The following is a 23996-nucleotide window of genomic DNA, read 5'->3' on the forward strand; positions in this document are numbered from 1 at the left end:
ACGAGACGCAATCTCCCCGCCTCCAAGATGGCCGCTCCCCTGTCCGGATTCTCCACCCAGGACACGTAAGTGACGCAACGGCTTGGCGAAGCCGGAAGAAGCGCGGAAAGTTCGGAGTTCGGGGCCGGGAAGAGCGGAAAGTTTCTAGAGGGAAAGAGTTAAGCTCCGGCCAGCGCCTCACAGGCCACACTCGCTTCATGCTTCCCTGGTGAGTGATTCTCATGTGTATCGGCCTGTCACCTAATTAGGGGAGGGGCTGACTGAATTTACTGGAACACCTTATATGTACCAGGCTGTGAACTTTCCCTCATACACCGCTCTGTCCCGTCAGCGCTGGATTTATTAACTACTACTTCCTGTCAGTGTTATACAGGGGTATCAGTACTTCCTGTCAGTGTTATACAGGGGTATTAGTGTTTCCTGTCAGTGTTATACAGGGGTATTAGTGTTTCCTGTCCAGTGGTCTATACGGGGAGTATCTTTTTATTTTTCCTTTGTTTTTCTGGGTCTATACAGGGGTATCAGTACTTCCCTTCAGTTATACAGGCTATTTGTTGTTCCTGTCACGTGTTATACAGGGGTAATGGTGTTTCCTCGTCAGTGTTATCACAGGGTATCATTACTTCCCTGTCAGTGTTATACAGGCAGCGGTATTAGTACTTCTTGTCCAGTGTATACAAGGGTATTGTTTTCTGTCAGGTTATACAGGGTATTTGTCGTTTCCCTCCGTCAGTGTTATACAGGGCGTATCTACTTCCTGTGGTAACGACTTTCCTTCTGTCAGTGTTATACAGCGTATTATTGCTTACCTGTCAGTGCTTATTACACGGGGTATAGCTACTTCCTGTCAGTGTTATACAGGCTGCGGTAATTAGTCGTTTCCTGTCGAGTGTTATACAGCGCGGTATTAGTACTCCTGTCAGTTTCATACAGGGTATTAAGTGTTTCCTGTCAGTGTAATACGAGGGGTATTCATAGAGGCTATAAGGTAACTTCCTGTCCAGTGTTTATACAGTGGTATTAGTGTTTCCTGTCAGTGTTATACAGGCGGCTATCAGTATCTGTCAGCTGTCTATACTGGATCAGTATTCGTATACAGGGGATATACTTCCTGTCAGTGTTCATACAGGGTATTAGTGTTTCCTGTCAGTGTTATACAGGTATCAGTACTTCCTGTCAGTGTTTTTTACTATACAGGGTATTAGTACTTCCTGTCCGTGTTATACAGGTATCAGCTACTTCCTGTCAGTGTTATACAGGGGTATTCGTCGTTTCCTGTCCAGTGTATTACAAGGCGTATCAGTACTTCCTGGGTCAGTGTTATATACAGGGGTATATGTTTCCTGTCCAGTTATATACAGGGTATTAGTACTTCCTGTCAGTGTTATAACAATTTTCCGAGTTATCAGTACGTATCCTGTCAGTGTTAACAGGGATATACTTCCTGTCAGTGTTATACAGGGTATAGTCTTCCTGTCAGTGTATACATATTGGTTTCTGTCAGTGTTATACAGGGTATCATACTTCCTGTCAGTGTTAACTAGGGTATCCAGTACTTCCTGTCATGTTATTACAGGGGTATCAGTACTTCTCTGTCAGTGTTATACAGGGTATCATACTTCCTGTCAGTGTTATACAGGGTATTAGTACTTCCTGTCCAGTGTTATAACAGGGGTATCAGTACTTCCTAGTCAGTGTTAACAGGGGTATTAGTTTTCCTGTCAGGTGTTATACAGGGTATCAGACTCTCTGTCAGTGTTATACAGGGTATAGTACTTCCTGTCAGTGTTTATACAGGGGTATTAGTGTTCCTGTCAGTGTTATACAGGGGTATCAGTACTTCCTGTCAGTGTTATACAGGGGTATCAGTACTTCCTGTCAGTGTTATACAGGGGTATCAGTACTTCCTGTCAGTGTATACAGGGGTATCAGTACTTCCTGTCAGTGTTATACAGGGTTATCAGTACTTCCTGTCAGTTATACAGGGGTATCTTGTACTTCCTGTCAGTGTTTACAGGGATAGTACTTCCTGTCAGTGTTATACATGGGTATCAGTGTACTTCCTGTCAGTGTTATACAGGGGTACTTAGTGTTCTCCTGTCAGTTTATACAGGGGTATGTGTATCTTCCTGTCAGTGTTTACAGGCGGTATCAGTACTTCCTGTCAGTGTTATAAGGGGTATTAGTGACTTTCCTGTCAGTGTATACAGGGTATTAGTACTTCCTGTCAGTGTTATACAGTGTTATCAGTACTTCCTGTCAGTGTTATTACAGGGGTATTCGTCTTCCTGTCAGTGTTATACAGGGGTATCAGTACTTCCGTCAGGTTATACAGGGGTATCAACTCCTGCATGTTATCAGATTTTTCCTGTCAGTGTTATACAGTATAGGTTTTCATTTATACAGTCAGCACTCCTGTCAGTGTTATACAAGGTATCAGTACTTCCTGTCAGTGTTATACAGGGGTATTCGTGTTTCCTGTCAGTGTTATACAGGGGTATCAGTACTTCCTGTCAGTGTTATACAGGGGTATCAGTACTTCCTGTCAGTGTTATACAGGGGTATCAGTACTTCCTGTCAGTGTTATACAGGGGTATCAGTACTTCCTGTCAGTGTTATACAGGGGTATCAGTACTTCCTGTCAGTGTTATACAGGGGTATCAGTACTTCCTGTCAGTGTTATACATGGGTATCAGTACTTCCTGTCAGTGTTATACAGGGGTATTCGTGTTTCCTGTCAGTGTTATACATGGGTATCAGTACTTCCTGTCAGTGTTATACAGGGGTATCAGTACTTCCTGTCAGTTTTATACAGGGGTATTAGTGTTTCCTGTCAGTGTTATACAGGGGTATTAGTACTTCCTGTCAGTGTTATACATGGTTATCAGTACTTCCTGTCAGTGTTATACAGGGGTATCAGTACTTCCTGTCAGTGTTATACAGGGGTATTAGTGTTTCCTGTCAGTGTTATACAGGGGTATTAGTACTTCCTGTCAGTGTTATACAAGGTATTAGTGTTTCCTGTCAGTGTTATACAGGGGTATTAGTGTTTACTGTCAGTGTTATACAGGGGTATTAGTACTTCCTGTCAGTGTTATACAGGGGTATTAGTGTTTCCTGTCAGTGTTATACAGGGGTATCAGCACTTCCTGTCAGTGTTATAGAGGGGTATTATGTTTCCTGTCAGTGTTATACAGGGGTATAAGTGTTTCCTGTCAGTGTTATACAGGGGTATAAGTGTTTCCTGTCAGTGTTATACAGGGGTATAAGTGTTTCCTGTCAGTGTTATACAGGGGTATAAGTGTTTCCTGTCAGTGTTATACAGGGGTATTAAGTGTTTCCTGTTCAGTGTTTACAGGGTATAAGTGTTTCCTGTCAGTGTTAGTACAGGGGTATAGTGTATTTCCTGTCAGTGTTATACAGGGGTATAAGTGTTTCCTGTCAGTGTTATACAGGGGTATAAGTGTTTCCTGTCAGTGTCATACAGGGGTATTAGTGTTTCCTGTCAGTGTTATACAGGGGTATTAGTGTTTCCTGTCAGTGTTATACAGGGGTATCAGTACTTCCTGTCAGTGTTATACAGGGGTATCAGTACTTCCTGTCAGTGTTATACAGGGGTATCAGTACTTCCTGTCAGTGTTATACAGGGGTATCAGTACTTCCTGTCAGTGTTATACAGGGGTATTAGTGTTTCCTGTCAGTGTTATACAGGGGTATTAGTGTAACTAGAGAGAGGCATTGGGTGGAACATGAATATAAATAAGATATAACTGTATAAAGGTGGCCATACATGGAGAGATCCACTCGTTTGGTGATGTCAGCAAACGAGTGGATCTCTCCCCATTATGCTCACCTTGGGGTGGGCAATATTTAGCTGATCCGATCGTGAGCCCTATGGTCCAACGATCGGATCCTAACGAATAGTAATGGCGGTCGGATCGCGGGGGCACATCAACGAATAGATGCGGCCGCGATCCAACGGGATTTTTCCTCCCATGTGATGTGGGTGAAGCCTGTCTGCGGGCCCCATACACGGGCCACTGTCTGTCTCCGGCTGTTATTGGCCCGTGTATGGCCACCTTTACTTGTACAGAGAGGTGAGTTGCTAATAGGGAGGCGAGTGATTAGCTGCAGTAATTGGTGCATAGTAATTCCAGACAGACAGGCAGCAGTATAATGAGGTTGTAGAAGGAACAACAGGCCAGTACAGACTCGCAGCAGCAGTAGTCTGGCTTCTCCTTGTCGTGCAGGAACCTGTAGGTGGAATTCCAGGCTGGGCCAGTACTTACCTGCAGTGGAGGAAATGCTTGTGTACTTACCCACCTCTGGCCACTGAGCCACCGCAGTCCGGCTAATTTGGCTTCATGTTAAAGGGGAACTGCAGCAAATTCAGTGCCGTGTCATGGAAATAACAATCTTACTTCTGTAGTGTGACCCCCATTATTATTTCCCCCATTTTTATTCCATTCCCTTCCCCTCTGGCTCTCTAATATGGGGGTCCCTGTTTGATTGACAGCTCTAATACATGGGTGGGCACTGCCATTGCCCATACACTGCATGTGTGTAACCGACACAAAGTTGTATGCAGACAGACAGACAGACAGACAGACAGCTGAGGGGCCCAGGGGAGAGTAGCTGGAGTGAGTCAGTTCAGTGTATTTCACTCCTTATTCCATGAACACATGAAGCTTTTCTAAAGATTTGTCTGTTTTATTATTGGCACGGGGGCAGTTCTGGAAATGTTACACAGATGCAGCTGCTTTATTCCTTTGTGCCCTGGTTGTATTGCGCCCTCCTGTTTATTGCGTCCCCTGGCTGTATTGCGTCCCCTGGTTGTATTGCGCCCTGGTTGTATTGCGCCCTCCTGTTTATTGCGTCCCCTGGCTGTATTGTGCCCTGGCTGTATTGCGCCCTGGTTGTATTGCGCCCTGGCTGTATTGCGCCCTGGCTGTATTGCGCCCTGGTTGTATTGCGCCCTGGTTGTATTGCGCCCTGGTTGTATTGCGCCCTGGTTGTATTGCGCCCTGGTTGTATTGCGCCCTCCTGTTTATTGCGTCCCCTGGCTGTATTGCGCCCTGGCTGTATTGCGCCCTGGCTGTATTGCGCCCTGGCTGTATTGCGCCCTGGTTGTATTGCGCCCTGGTTGTATTGCGCCCTGGCTGTATTGCGCCCTGGTTGTATTGCGCCCTGGTTGTATTGCGCCCTGGTTGTATTGCGCCCTGGTTGTATTGCGCCCTCCTGTTTATTGCGTCCCCTGGCTGTATTGCGCCCTGGCTGTATTGCGCCCTGGCTGTATTGCGCCCTGGTGCGCCCTGGTTGTATTGCGCCCTGGTTGTATTGCGCCCTGGTTGTATTGCGCCCTGGTTGTATTGCGCCCTGGTTTGCCCTGGTTGTATTGCGCCCTGGTTGTATTGCGCCCTCCTGTTTATTGCGCCCTCCTGTTTATTGCGCCCTCCTGTTTATTGCGCCCTCCTGTTTATTGCGCCCTTTCTGTATTGCGCGCTTTCTGTATTGCGCCCTGGTTGTATTGCGCCCTCCTGTTTATTGCGCCCTGGTTGTTTTGCGCCCTGCTTGTGTTGCACCCAACCCTATGAGCTGCCTTGATTCTGTTCCCTTTGTTTTGTCGTTGCCTTTGGCTGCTCTCAGTGTTTGTGTAGCCCGGGGCAGGGCAGCACGTGGCCTTACTCTGCTCTTTACACAGGTAATTGTGCTGACAGTAAAGGGGAAGTTCCCCTGCATATGAGCTCAGGGGGAAATACTCGATAGTCTACATTATTTGTCTTCCCCTTCTGACCTTAAAGGAGTTGTTCACCTTCAAACACTTTTTTTTAGTTCAGTTAGTTTCAGACAGTTCACCAGAAATAAAGACTTTTACCAATTACTTTCTATTTGTGACTCTCTTTTTCTAATATTGAAGTATAAAGATTAATTTTTCACCTTCTAAAGCAGCTGAGAGACTCTTTAAATGGATACATTTAGTTGATACATTTGTTATCTTTGTCCCTGCTGAACAGAATCCCATTACAATTGATACAATAGTTGCAAATACTCCAACATGCTGCTGAGAAATGGATCAACTAATTGTATCAACTAATTGTAGCAAATTGTATCGGTTCAGATGCTCCAGGATTACTGAGCTTCCAAACTGAAACACCAGAGACAGGAACATTAAACTTAAATCTTAAATCTTGAAAAAACAATAAAAGATAAAAAGCAATTGGGAAAAGTTATTTCTGGTGAACAATAAGAATAATTTTGGAATTTGAACAACCCCTTTATGCTGGCAGTTAAAATGCTGTCTGGTTGCCAGGATCACTGGCCCTAGCAACCAGCAAGCAGTCTGGATTGTATTTGTGTCCTTTCTGTGATTCCTTTTGCCCTAAAAAATAAGAGCAAGTGAAACTTTCTTTAGGGTAATGTTAGATTTCTTCAAGTGAGACCCTGAGTCTCTGTTCTGAGTCCCCAGTATTTGATGTGCCCGTCTCTAGAACCCCCTGCCACCTCCTATCAGGCTCTCTCCCCTTCCTTTCAAACCTGCAGATGTGATGCTGCATGAATGAGGATGATGATGATGGTGCAGCAGCGGGTAGCAGGCTCCATCTTATTCTCACTGTGCAGGAAATGGGTGGGGGTTGCAGTTCTGCTGAGCTCTCACTATTCTAGATTCAAGTGCAGCACAAAGGGCTGTGTCCACATAACTCACTTGGGCAAAGAGCTTGCAGTCGTATCACTCCCTGTATGGGGGAGGGGGTACAGAGTAGTTAGCTCAGCCTCTCTAGCAATGGGGAGGCTCCAGCCTGCGGGCAGGAATTCTATGTGTGTCAGGGCCTGTCCCAACTCTGGGAATTGAGAGGGCTGCACCGGGGCATTACTTGTGCTGGAGTGGGGAAGGTGAGTGCCTTTTGTGTGGGTGCTGGGTGTTGTGTAGTACGGCTTATCAGCTCCCACATAGACTCCCAGGTGTTAAAGGGGCCACATCATGAGCAACATGAATGCAATGAATATGGCTTGTGCACTCATGCTGCACATGGGGGGTGTACTGCCCCTTTAAATCGGCTGTGTATAGTATATAGGGGGTGAAGATATAGTGATGTACAGGTGGGATAGACTATGTATTGGGGGCAGGCATAAGAATGTAATGTGTATAGTCAGGCAGACCAAGGAAGGGGGTTGTTGGTGGTCTGTACAATACAATCAAAATATTCTGTTCCACTTCCGTGCAGTTGTTCTGGGCTTGCAACGTAACTGTAGCAGCTGTCAAAACTGAAATGTGAGAAGAACTCCAGCAGTTACCTGCAAATTATTTATTCCAGGCTGTGTAACCACCAGTAGTTCTTCTACTATTTTTGTTTTTGTTACCAGACTACTGCTATAGTACAGGCAGGATAGGTTCCCATAGATCAGTGCTACTGTCGCTTTATATATAGTTTAGTCTGCTGGCACCTTAGACTCCTGACCACCCCTATGGCTTCCAATACAGGCCTGGGACAATTTGTATACTGGCTGTGCCAAAAAGTAACATTCCCCCACTCAGTACAGGGAATACCTATGTGCTATCGTTTTATGGGATCTCTCTGTACAGACTATGAGCAAACTTAGGGACTGTTCCTGCTGAATTGTGCTTAGTACAGGGGAATACCTATGCTGCCATAGTTTTATGGGATCTCTCTGTACAGACTATGAGCAAACTTAGGGACTGTTCCTGCTGAATTGTGCTTAGTACAGGGAATACCTATGTGCCATAGTTTTATGGGATCTCTCTGTACAGACTATGAGCAAACTTAGGGACTGTTCCTGCTGAATTGTGCTTAGTACAGGGAATACCTATGTGCCATAGTTTTATGGGATCTCTCTGTACAGACTATGAGCAAACTTAGGGACTGCTCCTGCTGAATTGTGCTTAGTACAGGGAATACCTATGTACCATAGTTTTATGGGATCTCTCTGTACAGACTATGAGCAAACTTAGGGACTGTTCCTGCTGAATTGTGCTTAGTACAGGGGAATACCTATGCTGCCATAGTTTTATGGGATCTCTCTGTACAGACTATGAGCAAACTTAGGGACTGTTCCTGCTGAATTGTGCTTAGTACAGGGAATACCTATGTGCCATAGTTTTATGGGATCTCTCTGTACAGACTATGAGCAAACTTAGGGACTGTTCCTGCTGAATTGTGCTTAGTACAGGGAATACCTATGTGCCATAGTTTTATGGGATCTCTCTGTACAGACTATGAGCAAACTTAGGGACTGCTCCTGCTGAATTGTGCTTAGTACAGGGAATACCTATGTACCATAGTTTTATGGGATCTCTCTGTACAGACTATGAGCAAACTTAGGGGCTGTTCCTGCTGAATTGTGCTTAGTACAGGGGAATACCTATCCTGCCATAGTTTTATGGGATCTCTCTGTACAGACTATGAACAAACTTAGGGGCTGTTCCTGCTGAATTGTGCTTAGTACAGGGGAATACCTATCCTGCCATAGTTTTATGGGATCTCTCTGTACAGACTATGAGCAAACTTAGGGGCTGTTCCTGCTGAATTGTGCTTAGTACAGGGGAATACCTATCCTGCCATAGTTTTATGGGATCTCTCTGTACAGACTATGAACAAACTTAGGGACTGTTCCTGCTGAATTGTGCTTAGTACAGGGGAATACCTATCCTGCCATAGTTTTATGGGATCTCTCTGTACAGACTATGAACAAACTTAGGGACTGTTCCTGCTGAATTGTGCTTAGTACAGGGAATACCTATGCTGCTATAGTTTTATGGGATCTCTCTGTACAGACTATGAGCAAACTTAGGGACTGTTCCTGCTGAATTGTGCTTAGTACAGGGAATACCTATGCTGCCATAGTTTTATGGGATATCTCTGTACAGACTATGAGCAAACTTAGGGGCTGTTCCTGCTTTATTGTTCTTAGTACAGGGAATACCTATGTGCCATAGTTTTATGGGATCTCTCTGTACAGACTATGAGCAAACTTAGGGGCTGTTCCTGCTGAATTGTGCAGATAGAGTTAAAGGATAAGTAATAATATTATTATTAATAATGCAGGACTGACAGAACAGTGTAGCCACTAGGGGGTGACAGAGTTCCTGGTCGTTGAGCTGGGACAGGAAAGTAAGAGTGAGGAGTGAGGAGTAACTAGTAGGAGGCAAGTGAAGGGTGTAACTAATGTGTTACCTTGTTGTACAATGAGCTTTGGTGTGAATGAGAAGCTGCTGGGTATTGTACCATGTCTATTAGTGGCACATTGTGGGCATGGGGGGATGTGGCACTGCCCAGTAACACATGGGAGCCTGTATGATTGGCACGTCACTGTTTTATAGAAATCATTTCTCTTGTGTCACTTCTTCCTTCCTAATTGGCCCCGCCTCTTGCTCTCAGCCAATGTATCTGTATAACTGGCCCACAGGGGAGTCAGCAGGGCCCCTTATTATCCAGTGTGACCCCTCACTTAACCCCCTTTTTGTTACCCACAGGCTGTAGAAGACAGGGGGTTTGTTATTGGCACCAGACATGGAGTATGTGGTAAGCACCCACCTGCCCACCATGCTGTTCTCTTGCTGGTGGGGGGCTCTGTGTGGTTCTTGGGTGTTCTGATACGGTGGAGGGCACTGCCTTTTTATTTCTCCTGTCCTTCTTTTGGGGTGTCTTATTGCTCCCCAGTTTATACACATTTATTTTCAATCATTTATCCTTGGAAATTGTTCATGATATTACCTCTCCGTGTGGTGTATCCTGGGCAGCTTTGTGCCTAGTCTCCTCCTGGGTCCCTCGGTGCATAAATCTGCATGTGTGATGCGCCACACTTCATACAAGCTGCTGGGGGGCCCTGCCATTCCTGGGGGTTACATACCTACCACATCCCACACCACCTGTGCCACTTACCCACCTGCCTGATCACATGATTATCTCCGTGCCATCGAGTGAGGGACAGTGGTCAGTACTTTGCTCACAGGCTAAAGGGCCTTATGGAAGAACGAGACCTAACCTGCCCCTGGGTGGGTAATACTAGAAGTGCGTCTGTGCATGAGGGGCAGAATATTAGGACAGGGCTAATAATCCAGTATAAGAATTGGTCTGGCAGATATAAAACATCCCTTGTTATCCCTGCTGGGGGGTTGATTTTACCCCCACCTCTCTGTATTGTGGAACAGATCAGGGCTGTTGTCTATACAGCTCCCCTAATAAACTCCCAGCAGTCCCTGCTGATTCCTGGGAGACATGGCCGCAGGGTTAACTTTTTATTGGGTGGGTGGACTGCTGTATTGGCTGTGGGCTATAGGGATGGTCTGGCAGGGAAAGGGTTAGTAGGTAGGAGGGGGAAGCAGGTTCTCCAGAGATACTCAGTCCCTTCCTGCGTGCTGAGGGGGGGCCGGGCTGTGAGCCAGAGATGCAGGAAGCCGGCCCTCCCCAGGGACACACTGGATGGGCAATTAATAGAAAATCTGCTTTGGAGGCCAGCGGAAAGTGTTGGGGGGGGGAGGTTTGAGGAAGGAAAGGAGGGGGAGTAGGAGACTGAGCTTTCTGTAGTGTATGTCACTGCCCATGCTGTCCCTCCCTTACCCCCTCTGCTGGGAAGCTGCTCAATGAAACCACTTCTCTTCCTACTGCATTTAACCCTCTCCCTCCTCTGTGCGCTCTTCCTTTTGTGCCACTTGCTGGATAACCTGTCTCTGTGTAACTGGCAGGGCTGCCATCTCTACAAGGCAGTGACTCCTGCATCAGCTCCTGGTACCCACCCTCTACTTTACCCACCCTGTGCCAGGCACCAATACCCCTGCCAAATACATTATTCCTATTTCCTACTTGCTCTGTACTCCTGGGGCACTTAGTAGGGAGCTCCGCCTGTCTTACCCAAACATATCCCGGGTAGTTTAGTACTTACCCCCATCCCATGCCGTGCCAGGAAATCAACTGACTCTCCAAAGGTCACATTGTCCATCATGTTCAGCCCTTTAGTGCATCCAGGGGTACCCAGGGTACAAATAAGCACGCGCCCCAAATCTCCCCCTAACTGGCCTTCAGACTGGGCCCCCTTAGCTCATAACAAGGTTACAGATATATAGAAACATTGGGGGTCACCCTGCTATAGTTCCAGGGGTACCCAGGGTACAAATAAACACTCACCCCAAATCTCCCCCTAACTGGCCTTCAGACTGGGCCCCCTTAGCTCATAACAAGGTTACAGATATATAGAAACATTGGGGTGTCACCCTGCTATAGTTCCAGGGGTACCCAGGGTACAAATAATCACTCACCCCAAATCTCCCCCTAACTGACCTTCAGACTGGGCCCCCTTAGCTCATAACAAGGTTACAGATATATAGAAACATTGGGGTGTCACCCTGCTATAGTTCCAGGGGTACCCAGGGTACAAATAATCACTCACCCCAAATCTCCCCCTAACTGACCTTCAGACTGGGCCCCCTTAGCTCATAACAAGGTTACAGATATATAGAAACATTGGGGTGTCACCCTGCTATAGTTCCAGGGGTACCCAGGGTACAAATAAACACTCACCCCAAATCTCCCCCTAACTGACCTTCAGACTGGGCCCCCTTAGCTCATAACAAGGTTACAGATATATAGAAACATTGGGGTGTCACCCTGCTATAGTTCCAGGGGTACCCAGGGTACAAATAATCACTCACCCCTAACACATATTGTCAGTGTAATTTGTGCAAGGCTTAGCAGAATCCGACCTCTCAGAGGGAGGTGGTGTTTGGGCAGAGGTTTGCAAGCTGTAGAGTGTCAGCTCTGGGGCCCAGCAGTGTAATGAGGAGATGGAGCAGGTGCTGGTTTCATTGAGAGGAAATGAGTGGGTGGGGGTGTCAGTAGGTGGGTGAGTCAGCAGAGCGTTGCTATTGGCCAGTACTCCCGGCAGCCAGTGAATAGGTAATCAGGCAGCAGTGTCTCCATTCATCCTGACTCACACTCGCTCACACTCACACTCACTCTGATCCTGTACAGCAGCTCCCAGCCTGGGGTCCCCCTCCTCCTGCACCTGAGCTCTCTCCCTGCTGCCTGGGCTTGGGGGCCACAGAGGTGTCGGCTGGGAGATGTGAATGGAGGCAGGTGGAATAATGGCGTTCCCTGCCCCCGGCCTGCTGTCCATCTGTCCATCTTCCCACGAGGATTAGCCCCCCCCCCACTGACCTTTCCCCTAGAGGAGCCCCCATTAGGCCGGATATATAAATATATGGATTTATTTCTCACCCTCTGCATTTCCTCTGCTGGAGGGGAGGGGGGACTCGGAGCACCTTCCTGCTGGGTGCTGTCACACGCCTGGCTCATATCCTCCATCGTTAGGGTGTCACTACCCACCCAGCAGCCTGTCCTGTTCCCTTTGCTTGCGGCAGGGGGAATGTATTGATTGGTGGGAGGGGCCACGCTGTGTGGCACTTGCTCCCAGAGACTGTCAGCTCTCTTGGGCTCTCACTGGATCAGGACCTGCTTCTCTCCTGCTGGATTCTCCCCTCCTGGGCTTGAATGCTAATACCTGGCTCCCCTTTATAACCAAGGGGTCTGTACCAATGTGGGGTCCCAGAGGGAGATCCATGTAGACAGCGCGTTTGGCCGGCACCAGACTATGAGAAGCCGACCCCCCCTTGCTGTAGAGTGCAAGCTGGCCGCTGGCATCATGGATCTGCTTCCCAAAACCAAGTACAATCACCTTCGTAATGAGTCGCTCAGCTCGGTGGAAGAGGCTTTGGCTGCTGGGCCCCTCAGTCCTTCAGTGGAAATGATGGTGTCCCAGTCTGTGGCCCACTCAGCCTCCTCTTCCTCCCTGGCCCCCATGCTGGCCGAGCTTTCCTCTGAGTCGGAGGAGAGTCCCACCACCCTGTGCTCCTTTTTCCCCAAAATGGGCAACCTGAAACTTTCCAACCCGGCCAATCTGCTCAACCTGCGCAGCTTCTCCTCCAAGGAGAGTGTCAGCCCCGGGGAGCAAGGGGACCCCCACAATGAAGGCAGTAGCCCAGAATCAGGCGGCACTTTCACTGTTTTCTCACAGGATATGAACAAACTGAGCTGCGGGAGAAAGTCCCGGGTGGAAGGAGGACAACTGGCTGGTGATGAATGGACCAGACACGGGAGCTTTGTCAATAAACCCACCCGAGGCTGGCTGCACCCCGACGACAAGGTCATGGGCCCCGGAGTTCCCTATCTGGTCAGGGTAAGGGCACATTTCTCTCTTTATTGGGCTACTTCTCTCTTGGCTGCAACTTGGGCAACATGGCAACTTTATCTGTTGTATCACCCAAACCCTCTCATTTACTCCCAGCCACTACCCTGGCTGTTCCCTCTTCTCCTGGAGGGAATGCTGCTCCCATCTGCTCCCTCTACCCATACCTGCTTCCTATACCCCTACCTGCTGCTTCCTATACCCCTACCTGCTGCTTCCTATACCCCTTCCTGCTGCTCCCATCTGCTCCCTCTACCCATACCTTCTACTCCTTGCTGCTACCTTTGCCTTTAACTTCTACTACCAGTTGCTATTCCTGCCCCTACCTTCGACTCCTGGCTGTTCACTCTACCCTTACCTTCTACTCCCAGTTGTTCTCTCTGTTATATTCTACTCATGGCTGCTCCCGCTACCTCTACACCCTACTTCCAGCTGTTCCCTCTTCCCCTGCCTTCTACACCTGGCTACTCTCTTTGACCCTAACCTCTACTACCAGCTGCTATTCTGTCCCTGCCTTTTACTCCTAGCTGCCGCTACTCCCTGGTTCGCTCTCTGTCCCTGCCTTCTACTTCTGGCTCTCTCTGCACCAGTCTTCTCTCTCTCTTTCCATGCCTTCTACTCCTGGCTCCCTCTACACCTAGCTTCTCTCTCTGTCCCTGCCTTCTACTCCTGGCTGCCTCTACTCCAAGCTGCTCTCTCTGTCTCTACCTTCTACTCCTGGCTCCTGCACCCGGAGTCTCTCTGTGTCCCTGCCTTCTACTCCTAGCTCCCGCTACTCCAGGTTTCTCTCTGTGTCCCTGCCTTCTACCTGGCTCTCTCTACTCCCGGCTTCTCTCTCTGTCCCTGCCTTTTACTGCTGGCTTCTCTCTCTGTCCCTACATTCTACTCCCGGCTTCTCTCTCTTTCTCTACTCTACGGTTGGCTTCTCTCTGGCTCATTCCTTTTACTCCTGGCTGATCTCTCTGCTCCTACTCTTTGTACTCCTAGGTGCTTTTTCTGCTTTTATCTTCCTGGCCCTACCCTCTACTCCTGGCTGTTCTCTCTGCTCCTTCTTTCTACACCCAGCTGTTATTGCCCCTTCACTCAACTGCCCCTACCCTGTACTCACCTCTTGCTGTATAGCTGTGCCCTGCCGTAGTACCAACACACACATATACTCACTCAACTATTGCTGTATAGCTGTGCCAAGCAGCCCTACTACCCATATGCACACATACACATGCCACAATAGTACTGACATAAACATCTGTCGTCTGTTTATTGACTCATAAGCTAACACTTTTGTGTGATTACATACTTGCACCTCTGCTGCCCCCCCATACACACATCTGTTACTAACCGTCACTTGTTCCTAGGGCAGGGGGTGGCTGTTCCTGTATACACATACTCACTATACACATACTCACTATACACATACTCACTATACACATACTCACTATACACATACTCACTATACACATACTCACTATATACATACTCACGATACACATACATCAGGAGTGCCCATACTTTACTAATGTGAGGGCTACTTTTAGTCATTTTGTCCCATTATGATCTACATCCATAATATCAGTGTTAGCATTCTGTTCCATGGAAAATATAACTTAAATATTATATTCATATATAAGAATTTATATTACTATATTTAAAAAAAAACAACTATTTCTTATGTAACCTTAACAGAATAAATATATAGAATAAATATATAATATATAATCAAAAGAAGAAGAGTGATTTAGACAAGCTGTTTTTTGACAGTGTTTTGAGATCTGTTGATCACCAGCTAAATGTCTACTGGTAGATCCCAATCTATCTTTTGGATACCCCTGACATGCACCCACACGCACACATACCCACACGCACACATACCCACACGCACACATACCCACACGCACACATACCCACACGCACACATACCCACACGCACACTATACACACATGCACACTATACACACATGCACACTATACACACACACGCTATACACACACACACACTATACACACACACACACGCTATACACACACATACCCGCTGTCCTATTGTCCCACATATCCTGCTGCCCCTGTGTGTGGGTACATAGGGTCACTGCGACCAGTGTTACACACATGATATTGTCACACTGTTGTGCTTAGTGCCAGGGTGTGACTGATGTCCTGTTGTTGTGCTCTTGCAGTACATGGGATGTGTGGAGGTTCTGCAGTCAATGAGAGCCTTGGATTTCAACACCCGGACACAAGTCACAAGGTAGGTCCCCAGCCTGTATGGGGTGTTATTAACAAGTGAGACCGGGGAATGTCTGAAATGGCCCATAGCTGGTACTGAGCTTTACATAGCCTATTAACGACACTCTGTGTAATGTAACCATTAGGTGATATATATATATGATATATAGTTGTATTGCTGCAGGCTCAGCTACTCTCTATCCCCCAGTTTGTATGATTGGCCCAAAGGCTCACACTCTAGAATGCCTGTGTGTGTGTATCTGTCTTGTCCCACAGGCCCCTCTCTGTACCCCTAACCAGTGCCTTTCTCTGTGTGTATGTAGGGAAGCCATAAGTCTGGTGTGTGATGCTGTCCCAGGAGCAAAGGGGGCAATGCGAAGGAGAAAGGTAACTATGAACCCAAAATGTTAAAACAGGAAGAGACACTATCAACCTCTCAGATAATGTACTACAACTCCCAGTATCCCTCCTGTACCTGAAGGCCACCCAGCTGCCCAAACCTTCATTTAGTAGGCATAGCCAGCTGTACTCACATACATTTATATATACATCTATATAGTTAATGTGAGCCTTCACCCCTGTGGGATGGGAAGAGTTAAAGAGAGAGGGGAGGCATTAGGTTAATGAAAGGAAACAGATCAATATGATTGTGTCTGGACTCCATCTGCTAATGGATGGGCGAGGCCTGTGGGACAGAGCGGTCAGCTCCTCTCCATGCAGATCCCTGCGCTACTGTAGCTGCCCTTGCAGCTGAGCCACTGCATTTCAGCCCCTGCTATTTGGAGGTACATAGACATGCTCCCCTTATTGTTGTGCAAGAGAGGTGGGGACCCCTGAAGACTTTCATTTCAACTGAATTGTCCGTTTAGAACTGCCCACCTATAACATTGAGGGGCTCATATATAAACCTTGGACAAACTTATGCCTGGCCAGTAACCGATGGCAACCAATCAAATGTTTGCTTTCACTGTTCGACCTGTAGCTTGCAGAAATAAACCCGGGCTCTAATTGGTTGCTACAGGTTATTGTCCAGGTGCAAATGTGCCCAGTGTTTGTGTTGCTGTGCAGCCATATTGCTACTTACTCAGCCATGTTGCTAGCTCATTAGCTTTGAAGCATCAGTAGTCACAATCAATACTGTGTGTGTAGAGCTGCCAGATTGTGTCTGTGTGGGTATCACCCTCTTGCCCTGGTTTTTGCTGCTAAACCATTGATATTTGCTTAGTTGCCCTCCCTCCTTCCTTGTTTTCCTTAATACCGATTCCCACTTACCTGTCCTGCTGCACTGTATATTTCCCCTGTTGCATTATTGCTCAGTCCAATCCTTTCTCCCCTTGTTCCCTCCAAAGACTTGCGGACGCTCCTTAAACTCCATCCTAGGGAAGAGCAACCTGAAGTTTGCAGGCATGCCAATCACACTGACCGTGTCCACTAGTAGCCTCAACCTCATGGCTTCCGACTGCAAACAGGTGAGAGCCCCCGGTTACCTGTCTCATGTAGTACTATGTGCTGTCATGTGACCACCTAGTACTATGTGCTGTCATGTGACTTCCTACTTCAGGGGATGCTGGGATTGTGTTTGATGGACACACCGGTTACCATTCTAGGGGTGCAGCAGAGGGGGAATGTGAGGGTTCTAGCTAAGCACAGTAATTGCATGAATGTGACAGTGGGGGGAGGGTCATGATGGCAGAGAAAATAATTACATTCCCCTCCCTCTTACAGATCATCGCCAACCACCACATGCAGTCAATATCTTTTGCTTCTGGGGGAGATCCGGTAAGTATAGCTCTATGTATGTATGTATGTACCGTATATACTCGAGTATAAGCCGAGTTTTTCAGCCTCCAAAATATGCTGAAAACCTCTACCTCAGCTTATACTCGGGTCAAGCTCAAAAACGGTCGCCGGCGTCCAAGAATAGTTGCCGGCGTCCAAGAATAGTTGCCGGCGTCCAATTCTAGTCGCCGGCGTCCAATTCTAGTCGCCGGCGTCCAATTCTAGTCGCCGGCGTCCAAGACTAGTCGCCGGCGTCCAAGACTAGTCGCCGGCGTCCAAGACTAGTCGCCGGCGTCCAAGACTAGTCGCCGGCGTCCAAGACTAGTCGCCGGCGTCCAAGACTAGTCGCCGGCGTCCAAGACTAGTCGCCGGCGTCCAAGAATTTTTGCATTTCTCACCCTAGGCTTATACTCGGCTTATACTCAAGTCAATAAGCTTTCTCAGTTTTTGGAGGTAAAATTAGGTACCTCGGCTTAACTCAGGACGGCTTATACTCGAGTATATACGGTATGTATGTATGTAAAGGGGTGGTACATACAGGCTTCCCTGGTCCTGCTGTCTGTAACCAATCAATTCCCTTGTTCCTCTTAGGACACAGCTGAGTATGTTGCGTATGTGGCCAAAGATCCAGTCAATCAGAGAGGTGGGTACAAGGAATAAATAGTGTAAAATCTGGGGAAAATAAAGCAGCTTATTCTTCAAGTACTCAAAGGATATAAACACAGGCTTGTTTTACTTTGGGTGTGGGACCTATTATGCAGAACACTCAGAACCTGAGGTTTTCCGGATAAGGGATCTTTCTGTTATTTAGATCTCCATGCTGTAAGCCTGCTAAAAATCATTTCATCATTTTTTTGGACTTGAATATTTACACACAGAATCCATGGCAAAGTATGTTAATTTCAATAATAACACTCACAGAGTCAAATCAGGTCCCATTGAAATAAATGATAAAAAGTGTGAAATACAAGAAAGCTAAAAAGCAGGGTCAGGAGGAGGCATGACAGTTGGTCTGTATTGCAGCCTGCCATATCTTGGAGTGCCCAGAGGGCCTTGCTCAGGACGTGATCAGCACAATAGGACAGGCTTTTGAACTTCGCTTCAAGCAATACCTCAAAAATCCCCCCAAACTGGTCACCCCCCATGACAGGTAAGTGGCACCCAGTACTGAATAAAGGGCAAGTAGAGGGCTAGTCAGGGAATTTCACTCTTGTCCTTTATCCTGGCAGAATGGCTGGTTTTGATGGGTCGGCGTGGGACGAGGAAGAGGAGGAGCTCCCAGACCACGCCTATTACAATGATTTCCCAGGGAAAGAGCCCCCTATTGGGGGAGTAGTAGATATGAGGCTGCGAGATGGGGCTGCGCCCGCAGTTCTGAGGCAGAGTCCAAATCACATGGGTGCCACCCTGGTAAGTTAATGGACAGGGAACATAGAGGAAGGCAGGTGCTGCACCCAAACCTGACCCAGGCTGACTTCTTTCTTTCTCCCGCAGCCAGTGGGACAGGTTTCTGGTGCAGAACAAGATTCCCGGAAGATGCAGCCCACACTGCAAGGTAGGAGCCACTGGGGGCCCTCAGTCTGTGTGCCAATATGGGGTGCTGCTGGAGACAGCTGGGAAACTCCTCCCACTGTTGCTTTTATTTGGGTCCCACCAATGACAGATCTTTCTCCATTATACTGTGAAATATGGGAATCACTCACAACGGCAGATTAACTGCAAATCAGATTGTTTATTGTGTAACCACAATATAGATCTTTCTCCGTTACAGTGGCACCTCATTGGGGACAGGCAGTTCTGATTATTGATACATATTTGTCTCTCTCCCCCCCCCCCCCAGGCAGGGAGAGGTTCCCAGTTCCCTGCAGTCGGCCTCCTAATCGCCCTGATCTCTTTGATGACCCCTCCTACGTCAATGTCCAGAACCTGGAGAAGTCACGGCAGCCTCTGCGGGCAGCAAACGGCCAAAGGGACATCTTCGACATGAGTACGTTCCATTCAGTCGCTCAGTAGCCTGCATTTCATATAGCACCGCGCACCCCCAGATGCACCACGCACCCCCAATGAGTACGTTCCATTCAGTCGCTCAGTAGCCTGCATTTCATATAGCACCGCGCACCCCCAGATGCACCACCACCCCCCATCAGTAGGTTCCATTCAGTAGCTCAATCTATGTAGCCTGCATATCACATAGCACCACGCACCCCCCACTTGCGCCACGCACCCACAGATGCACCAATGGTACCATCATGTCTGTGGGTCAGTCCGTTCTCATGTACTAATCACATTGGTAGCACCACTAACAGGTCATTGTCCCCCCTAGAGCCATTTGATGATGCTCTGCCCTCGGCTCAGGCAATAGTGAGTATGGAGGATCAGCTGAAGCGGGAGCCCTGGTACCAGGGTAAGATGAGCCGCAAGGAAGCAGAAAGGCTGCTGAAAGTGAATGGAGACTTCCTGGTGCGGGAGAGTACCACCACCCCGGGGCAATACGTACTGACCGGCCTGCAGTGTGGCCAGCCCAAACACTTGCTGCTTGTGGACCCTGAAGGGGTGGTAAGTAGTACCGATAACAAAAAGAGGAGTCGATGGCGGAGCTCTCCCCACTCCTTCCTCTCTCCCACGTCCTCCGCAGCTGTCACGGGATCCCGGCAACACTCAACCGAGCACTCCTATACATCCAAACATATCCGCTAGCAGCGCAGGAAGACGTATCCACGGGAGACGGTAGGATTAATATCAATATCTGGCTTTATTTAAACATACATTGTGGTATAATAGTAGTGGGAGTGCCAAAAACTAACGCGTTTCGTGCCCCACACACTGGGCACTCTGAAGAAGTGCCCAGTGTGTGGGGCACGAAACGCGTTGGTTTTTGGCACTCCCACTACTATTATACCACAATGTATGTTTAAATAAAGCCAGATATTGATATTAATCCTACCGTCTCCCGTGGATACGTCTTCCTGCGCTGCTAGCGGATATGTTTGGATGTGTGGTAAGTAGTAGCCTGATAACTGCCACTCATTATATTCCTAGATTAGGCAATTGATCTAAGACCTGCCCCCTCAGCTAAGCCATTGGACAGGCCCACAAAGCTGATTCAGAGGCAAAGCTACAATGGGAATTAAAGGGGCAAAGTTTAGATATTTGTTCCCAATGTGAGGGAATGATCTGTGTCAGGAATCCTGATGTTTAACTCTCGCTTTGCCTCTCCTTCTTCAGGTTCGAACCAAAGACCACAGGTTTGAGAGTGTCAGTCACCTGATCAGCTATCACATGGACAATCACTTGCCCATCATCTCCGCTGGCAGTGAGCTCTGCCTTCAGCAGCCGGTGGAGCGGAGACAGTGACCCCGCCTTCTAGCTGGGCTCCGCCCCTTCACACTTGAGCCGTCACCAACACTACCCACACCTCTGTTTGTCTTTCCTTTCTCCAGAGCAAGTGACTCCTGGCCACGCCTCTGGCTGGCCCTACTGTAGTAGGAGGAGCCTTATGGGGCCCCAGCTTGGCTCCGTCTCTGATAACTGCACAAGAGCCAGGGCAATGTAAGAACTGCCCCCAGAAGCCCCAAGCTCCACCCATTGCACCTGAAGTCACAGACTATGATCAGCTGGGCCTTACTGTGTTCCCTCTTCCATGGGCACTGCCAGTGTCTGTATTCAGCACAATGCCAGGCTGATTCCTGAAAGCACACTCACACTCATACTCACACTCCATGTGACCAATCTCTCTTGTGCCTTCACAAGCAGCACCTACATACAGGCAGGAGCTTGACTCTTACCCACTTATGCCTGGCACCCACCCTGGGACTGGCTCACAACTGCCAGAGGAGGGAACCATATGATCTGTGCTTTCTTACTATTGGTTGGTTTGCTCTGAGGACTTCCCACCCCAAACCTGCCATGTGCTTCCTGTAGGAGACAGACGGACAAGCTTTAGTGCCCAGCCATGAATCCCACGTTCCTTCCCCTCCATCTTCAGCTGATGGTATCCTCCCTGTGCCTCAGGGCAAGAGACTGGCATCTGGGGAATGTGCCAATGCTGAGTATTGGGGGTGTCCCACACTCTGTGCCTTAGCCAGGGCCCAGGAATATTGCACACTCACCTGTGACCCTGTTACCTGTAGTTTCTCCCTCCCATTAGTCACATGCTCAGTTGTGGGCTTTAGTTACTGCTGTTGGTAGTCTTTAGGTGGCACTTACCCCCAGTCACCTGGATCTCCAATGGATCTCCTGATTACAGGCTTGTGCCCCTCCAGCTGGAGTTGCGCTATTGGTTGGCTCGTGTGGGGGAGGTCCTGTAGCGCAACATTTAGAGGCGGAGGCAAGTCTGTATCAGATAATGCTGGTCAGATTAAACATTTCCCTAAAATCCTGTGCAGTTTTAAGGGAGGCCGTCCTTTCCTTCATCTTACTCATTCATTCTCCTCTGCCAAAAATGAAACTGCAACTGTCAATTTTGGGGCCCAAACCTCACTCCCAGTCTGATGCTGGGGCCCAACCAAAATGCAGGGGAGCCGCCATCTTGTTTCATGTTCCCAGCGCATGTGCTGGCATAGGGTGACACAATGAAACAAGCTGGCGTCTCTCTCATTGGCTCCACCCACTGCATTTTTTTTGCCCTTTAAAGGGGTGTATCTCTCAATGAATGTTTAGTATCTTCCTGATCTGCTTTCGGTGAGGTGAGGTGTGTTAAAGGGGCAGTACACCCCGGGGCTTTACATAAGAACAATCTATATTTTATGTTTGCTTTCACTTGCCACTTCCCGGTCTTTTGGAGAAATGGTGTCAGGCAGAGAAGGCAGTTAATCTAATTATAAGGCTACCCTATAATAAACTCCTCCTTCTCTGTAAGCCTGAGTGACAGGCAACATTGGCTGGAACTTTACACTGAGTTCATCTCCTGATTCCTTAGGGGCAGGGGGTACAGTGTAAAAACTTCAAATGTTCTACAAAGGGTTTGTAGAGGCGGCTACTGCCCCTTTAAAGGACCCTTAGGGCCCCATTTCCAGAGAGCCAGATCTGCACATCCATAGGGGCATCTCATGAATATGTCTTGAATATAATGGTGTGGGCGGGGCTTTGTTTAGGCAACACCTCAAAGAAGCACAAGCAGTGCAATAAAATCCACTCCAGGAGGAGGGGGATCATGGGAAATGTATAGTGTTCAGTTTCCCCATCAAAACAGAATCATTTAAATCTAGTAATAATAATAATGATTAGCAAATGTAATAAACTGCTGCCTGTGGGGAGTCCAGCCCAAGTCCCTTGCACTATTGCTGCGCCTCAGTGGGGCTGCTGGGAATTGTAGTTTAACAACGACGAGACACGCACTTCCCTGCTCTACAACATTGTATAAGTCAGTGGTGAGAGTAACTTCCCCTTTAAAAGCATTTGAACCTCTGCCCCCTCCATAGCCGGGTGCAAGTGATAGTTGTGCTGCTCCCACAGTCTGGGGCATAAGACAATCAGCTGCGGAGCAGAGAGTGGGGTGCAGGGGGGAAGGGAATGGGCTGTACCCCGCTCTCTGTATTGGGGATATAATGATTCACCCCCCAATCATGTACATAAATCTGGTCTTTGTATTGCATGTCACTTTGTACCCCACCACTAAAGTCTCACCCCTGCACACATTCTGCATATCTTACATGCACACGCGTGTACCCCCGACCCCCCGTGTATATGTCCCACTTTCTTATTGTTTTAATCATATGCCTCGATTATACCAAAGGAACTCAGATATTCTGCTTCTTATTGTTATTAAAGTAGTATTTCTATACAAAGCTTACCCGTTCCTGCTCGACTCTCTTTCTTTAGTACATCTGCCCCCTGCTGTGTAATACTGCACCCCAAAACCAACCCTATATGGCTGAACGAGTCAGTAAGGATCCAGTCAGGACAAAACTGATCCCATTTGTGTCTGTAGAATAGATGGTTCTCTCTACTTCCTGCTACAGACCAGCGAGACCTGCAACCCACATTGTTACCTGCTACCCCACCTGACAAACCCTGAGCAACATTAAATAGGAAGTGCTGTTACTGCAAGCTGAGCCCTCTAACACGGGGTTAGATGGATTCACTTACCCAGGGGGAGGTTCCTGTCTGACCATGGGAAAGAGAGCAGCCCATGAGCAGGAAGTACAGAGAATCAGAGCTCTGTACCTGGGTAAGTACTGGGGGAGATTGGATTCACTTACCCAGGGGGAGGTTCCTGTCTGACCATGGGAAAGAGAACAGCCCAGGAGCAGGAAGTACAGAGAATCAGAGCTCTGTACCTGGGTAAGTACTGGGGGAGATTGGATTCACTTACCCAGGGGGAGGTTCATGTCTGACCATGGGAAAGAGAACAGCCCAGAAGAAGGAAGTACAGAGAATCAGAGCTCTGTACCTGGGTAAGTACTGGGGGAGATTGGATTCACTTACCCAGGGGGAGGTTCATGTCTGACCATGGGAAAGAGAACAGCCCAGGAGCAGGAAGTACAGAGAATCAGAGCTCTGTACCTGGGTAAGTACTGGGGGAGATTGGATTCAGTTACCCAGGGGGAGGTTCCTGTCTGACCATGGGAAAGAGAACAGCCCAGGAGCAGGTAGTACAGAGAATCAGAGCTCTGTACCTGGGTAAGTACTGGGGGAGATTGGATCCACTTACCCAGGGGGAGGTTCCTGTCTGACCATGGGAAAGAGAACAGCCCAGGAGCAGGAAGTACAGAGAATCAGAGCTCTGTACCTGGGTAAGTACTGGGGGAGATTGGATTCACTTACCCAGGGGGAGGTTCCTGTCTGACCATGGGAAA

The 23996-nt window shown here is 48.1% G+C and overlaps 1 protein-coding gene across 3 annotated transcripts; it reads left to right on the top strand.

The window, feature by feature from the left end:
- The first annotated feature begins 38 nt into the window (after positions 1-38).
- shc1.L (SHC (Src homology 2 domain containing) transforming protein 1 L homeolog) lies at positions 39-22990 on the top strand. Of its 3 annotated transcripts, NM_001090463.1 has the most exon segments (14): positions 137-208; positions 9491-9539; positions 13027-13188; positions 15372-15442; positions 15744-15807; positions 16770-16889; positions 17146-17199; positions 17791-17842; positions 18223-18349; positions 18429-18609; positions 18694-18754; positions 19040-19186; positions 19523-19755; positions 20425-22987. In NM_001090463.1, coding segments are annotated over 13 exon segments (1413 nt in total). In that variant the 5' UTR covers positions 137-208; positions 9491-9527; the 3' UTR covers positions 20554-22987.
- The last annotated feature ends 1006 nt before the right edge of the window (positions 22991-23996 follow it).

Source organism: Xenopus laevis, chromosome 8L, assembly GCF_017654675.1.
Source record: "Xenopus laevis strain J_2021 chromosome 8L, Xenopus_laevis_v10.1, whole genome shotgun sequence".
Lineage (NCBI taxonomy): Eukaryota > Metazoa > Chordata > Amphibia > Anura > Pipidae > Xenopus > Xenopus laevis.

What these genes read in the sequence shown, in the direction of transcription:
- shc1.L (XM_041571958.1), top strand. Translation starts at nt 12,604, where the DNA reads ATGAGAAGCCGACCCCCCCTTGCTGTAGAGTGCAAGCTGGCCGCTGGC. An exon ending in AGATCCAGTCAATCAGAGAG is followed by an intron (nt 17,843 to 18,222) that starts GTGGGTACAAGG and finishes TCTGTATTGCAG; the next exon opens with CCTGCCATATCTTGGAGTGC. An exon ending in CTGGTCACCCCCCATGACAG is followed by an intron (nt 18,350 to 18,428) that starts GTAAGTGGCACC and finishes TTATCCTGGCAG; the next exon opens with AATGGCTGGTTTTGATGGGT.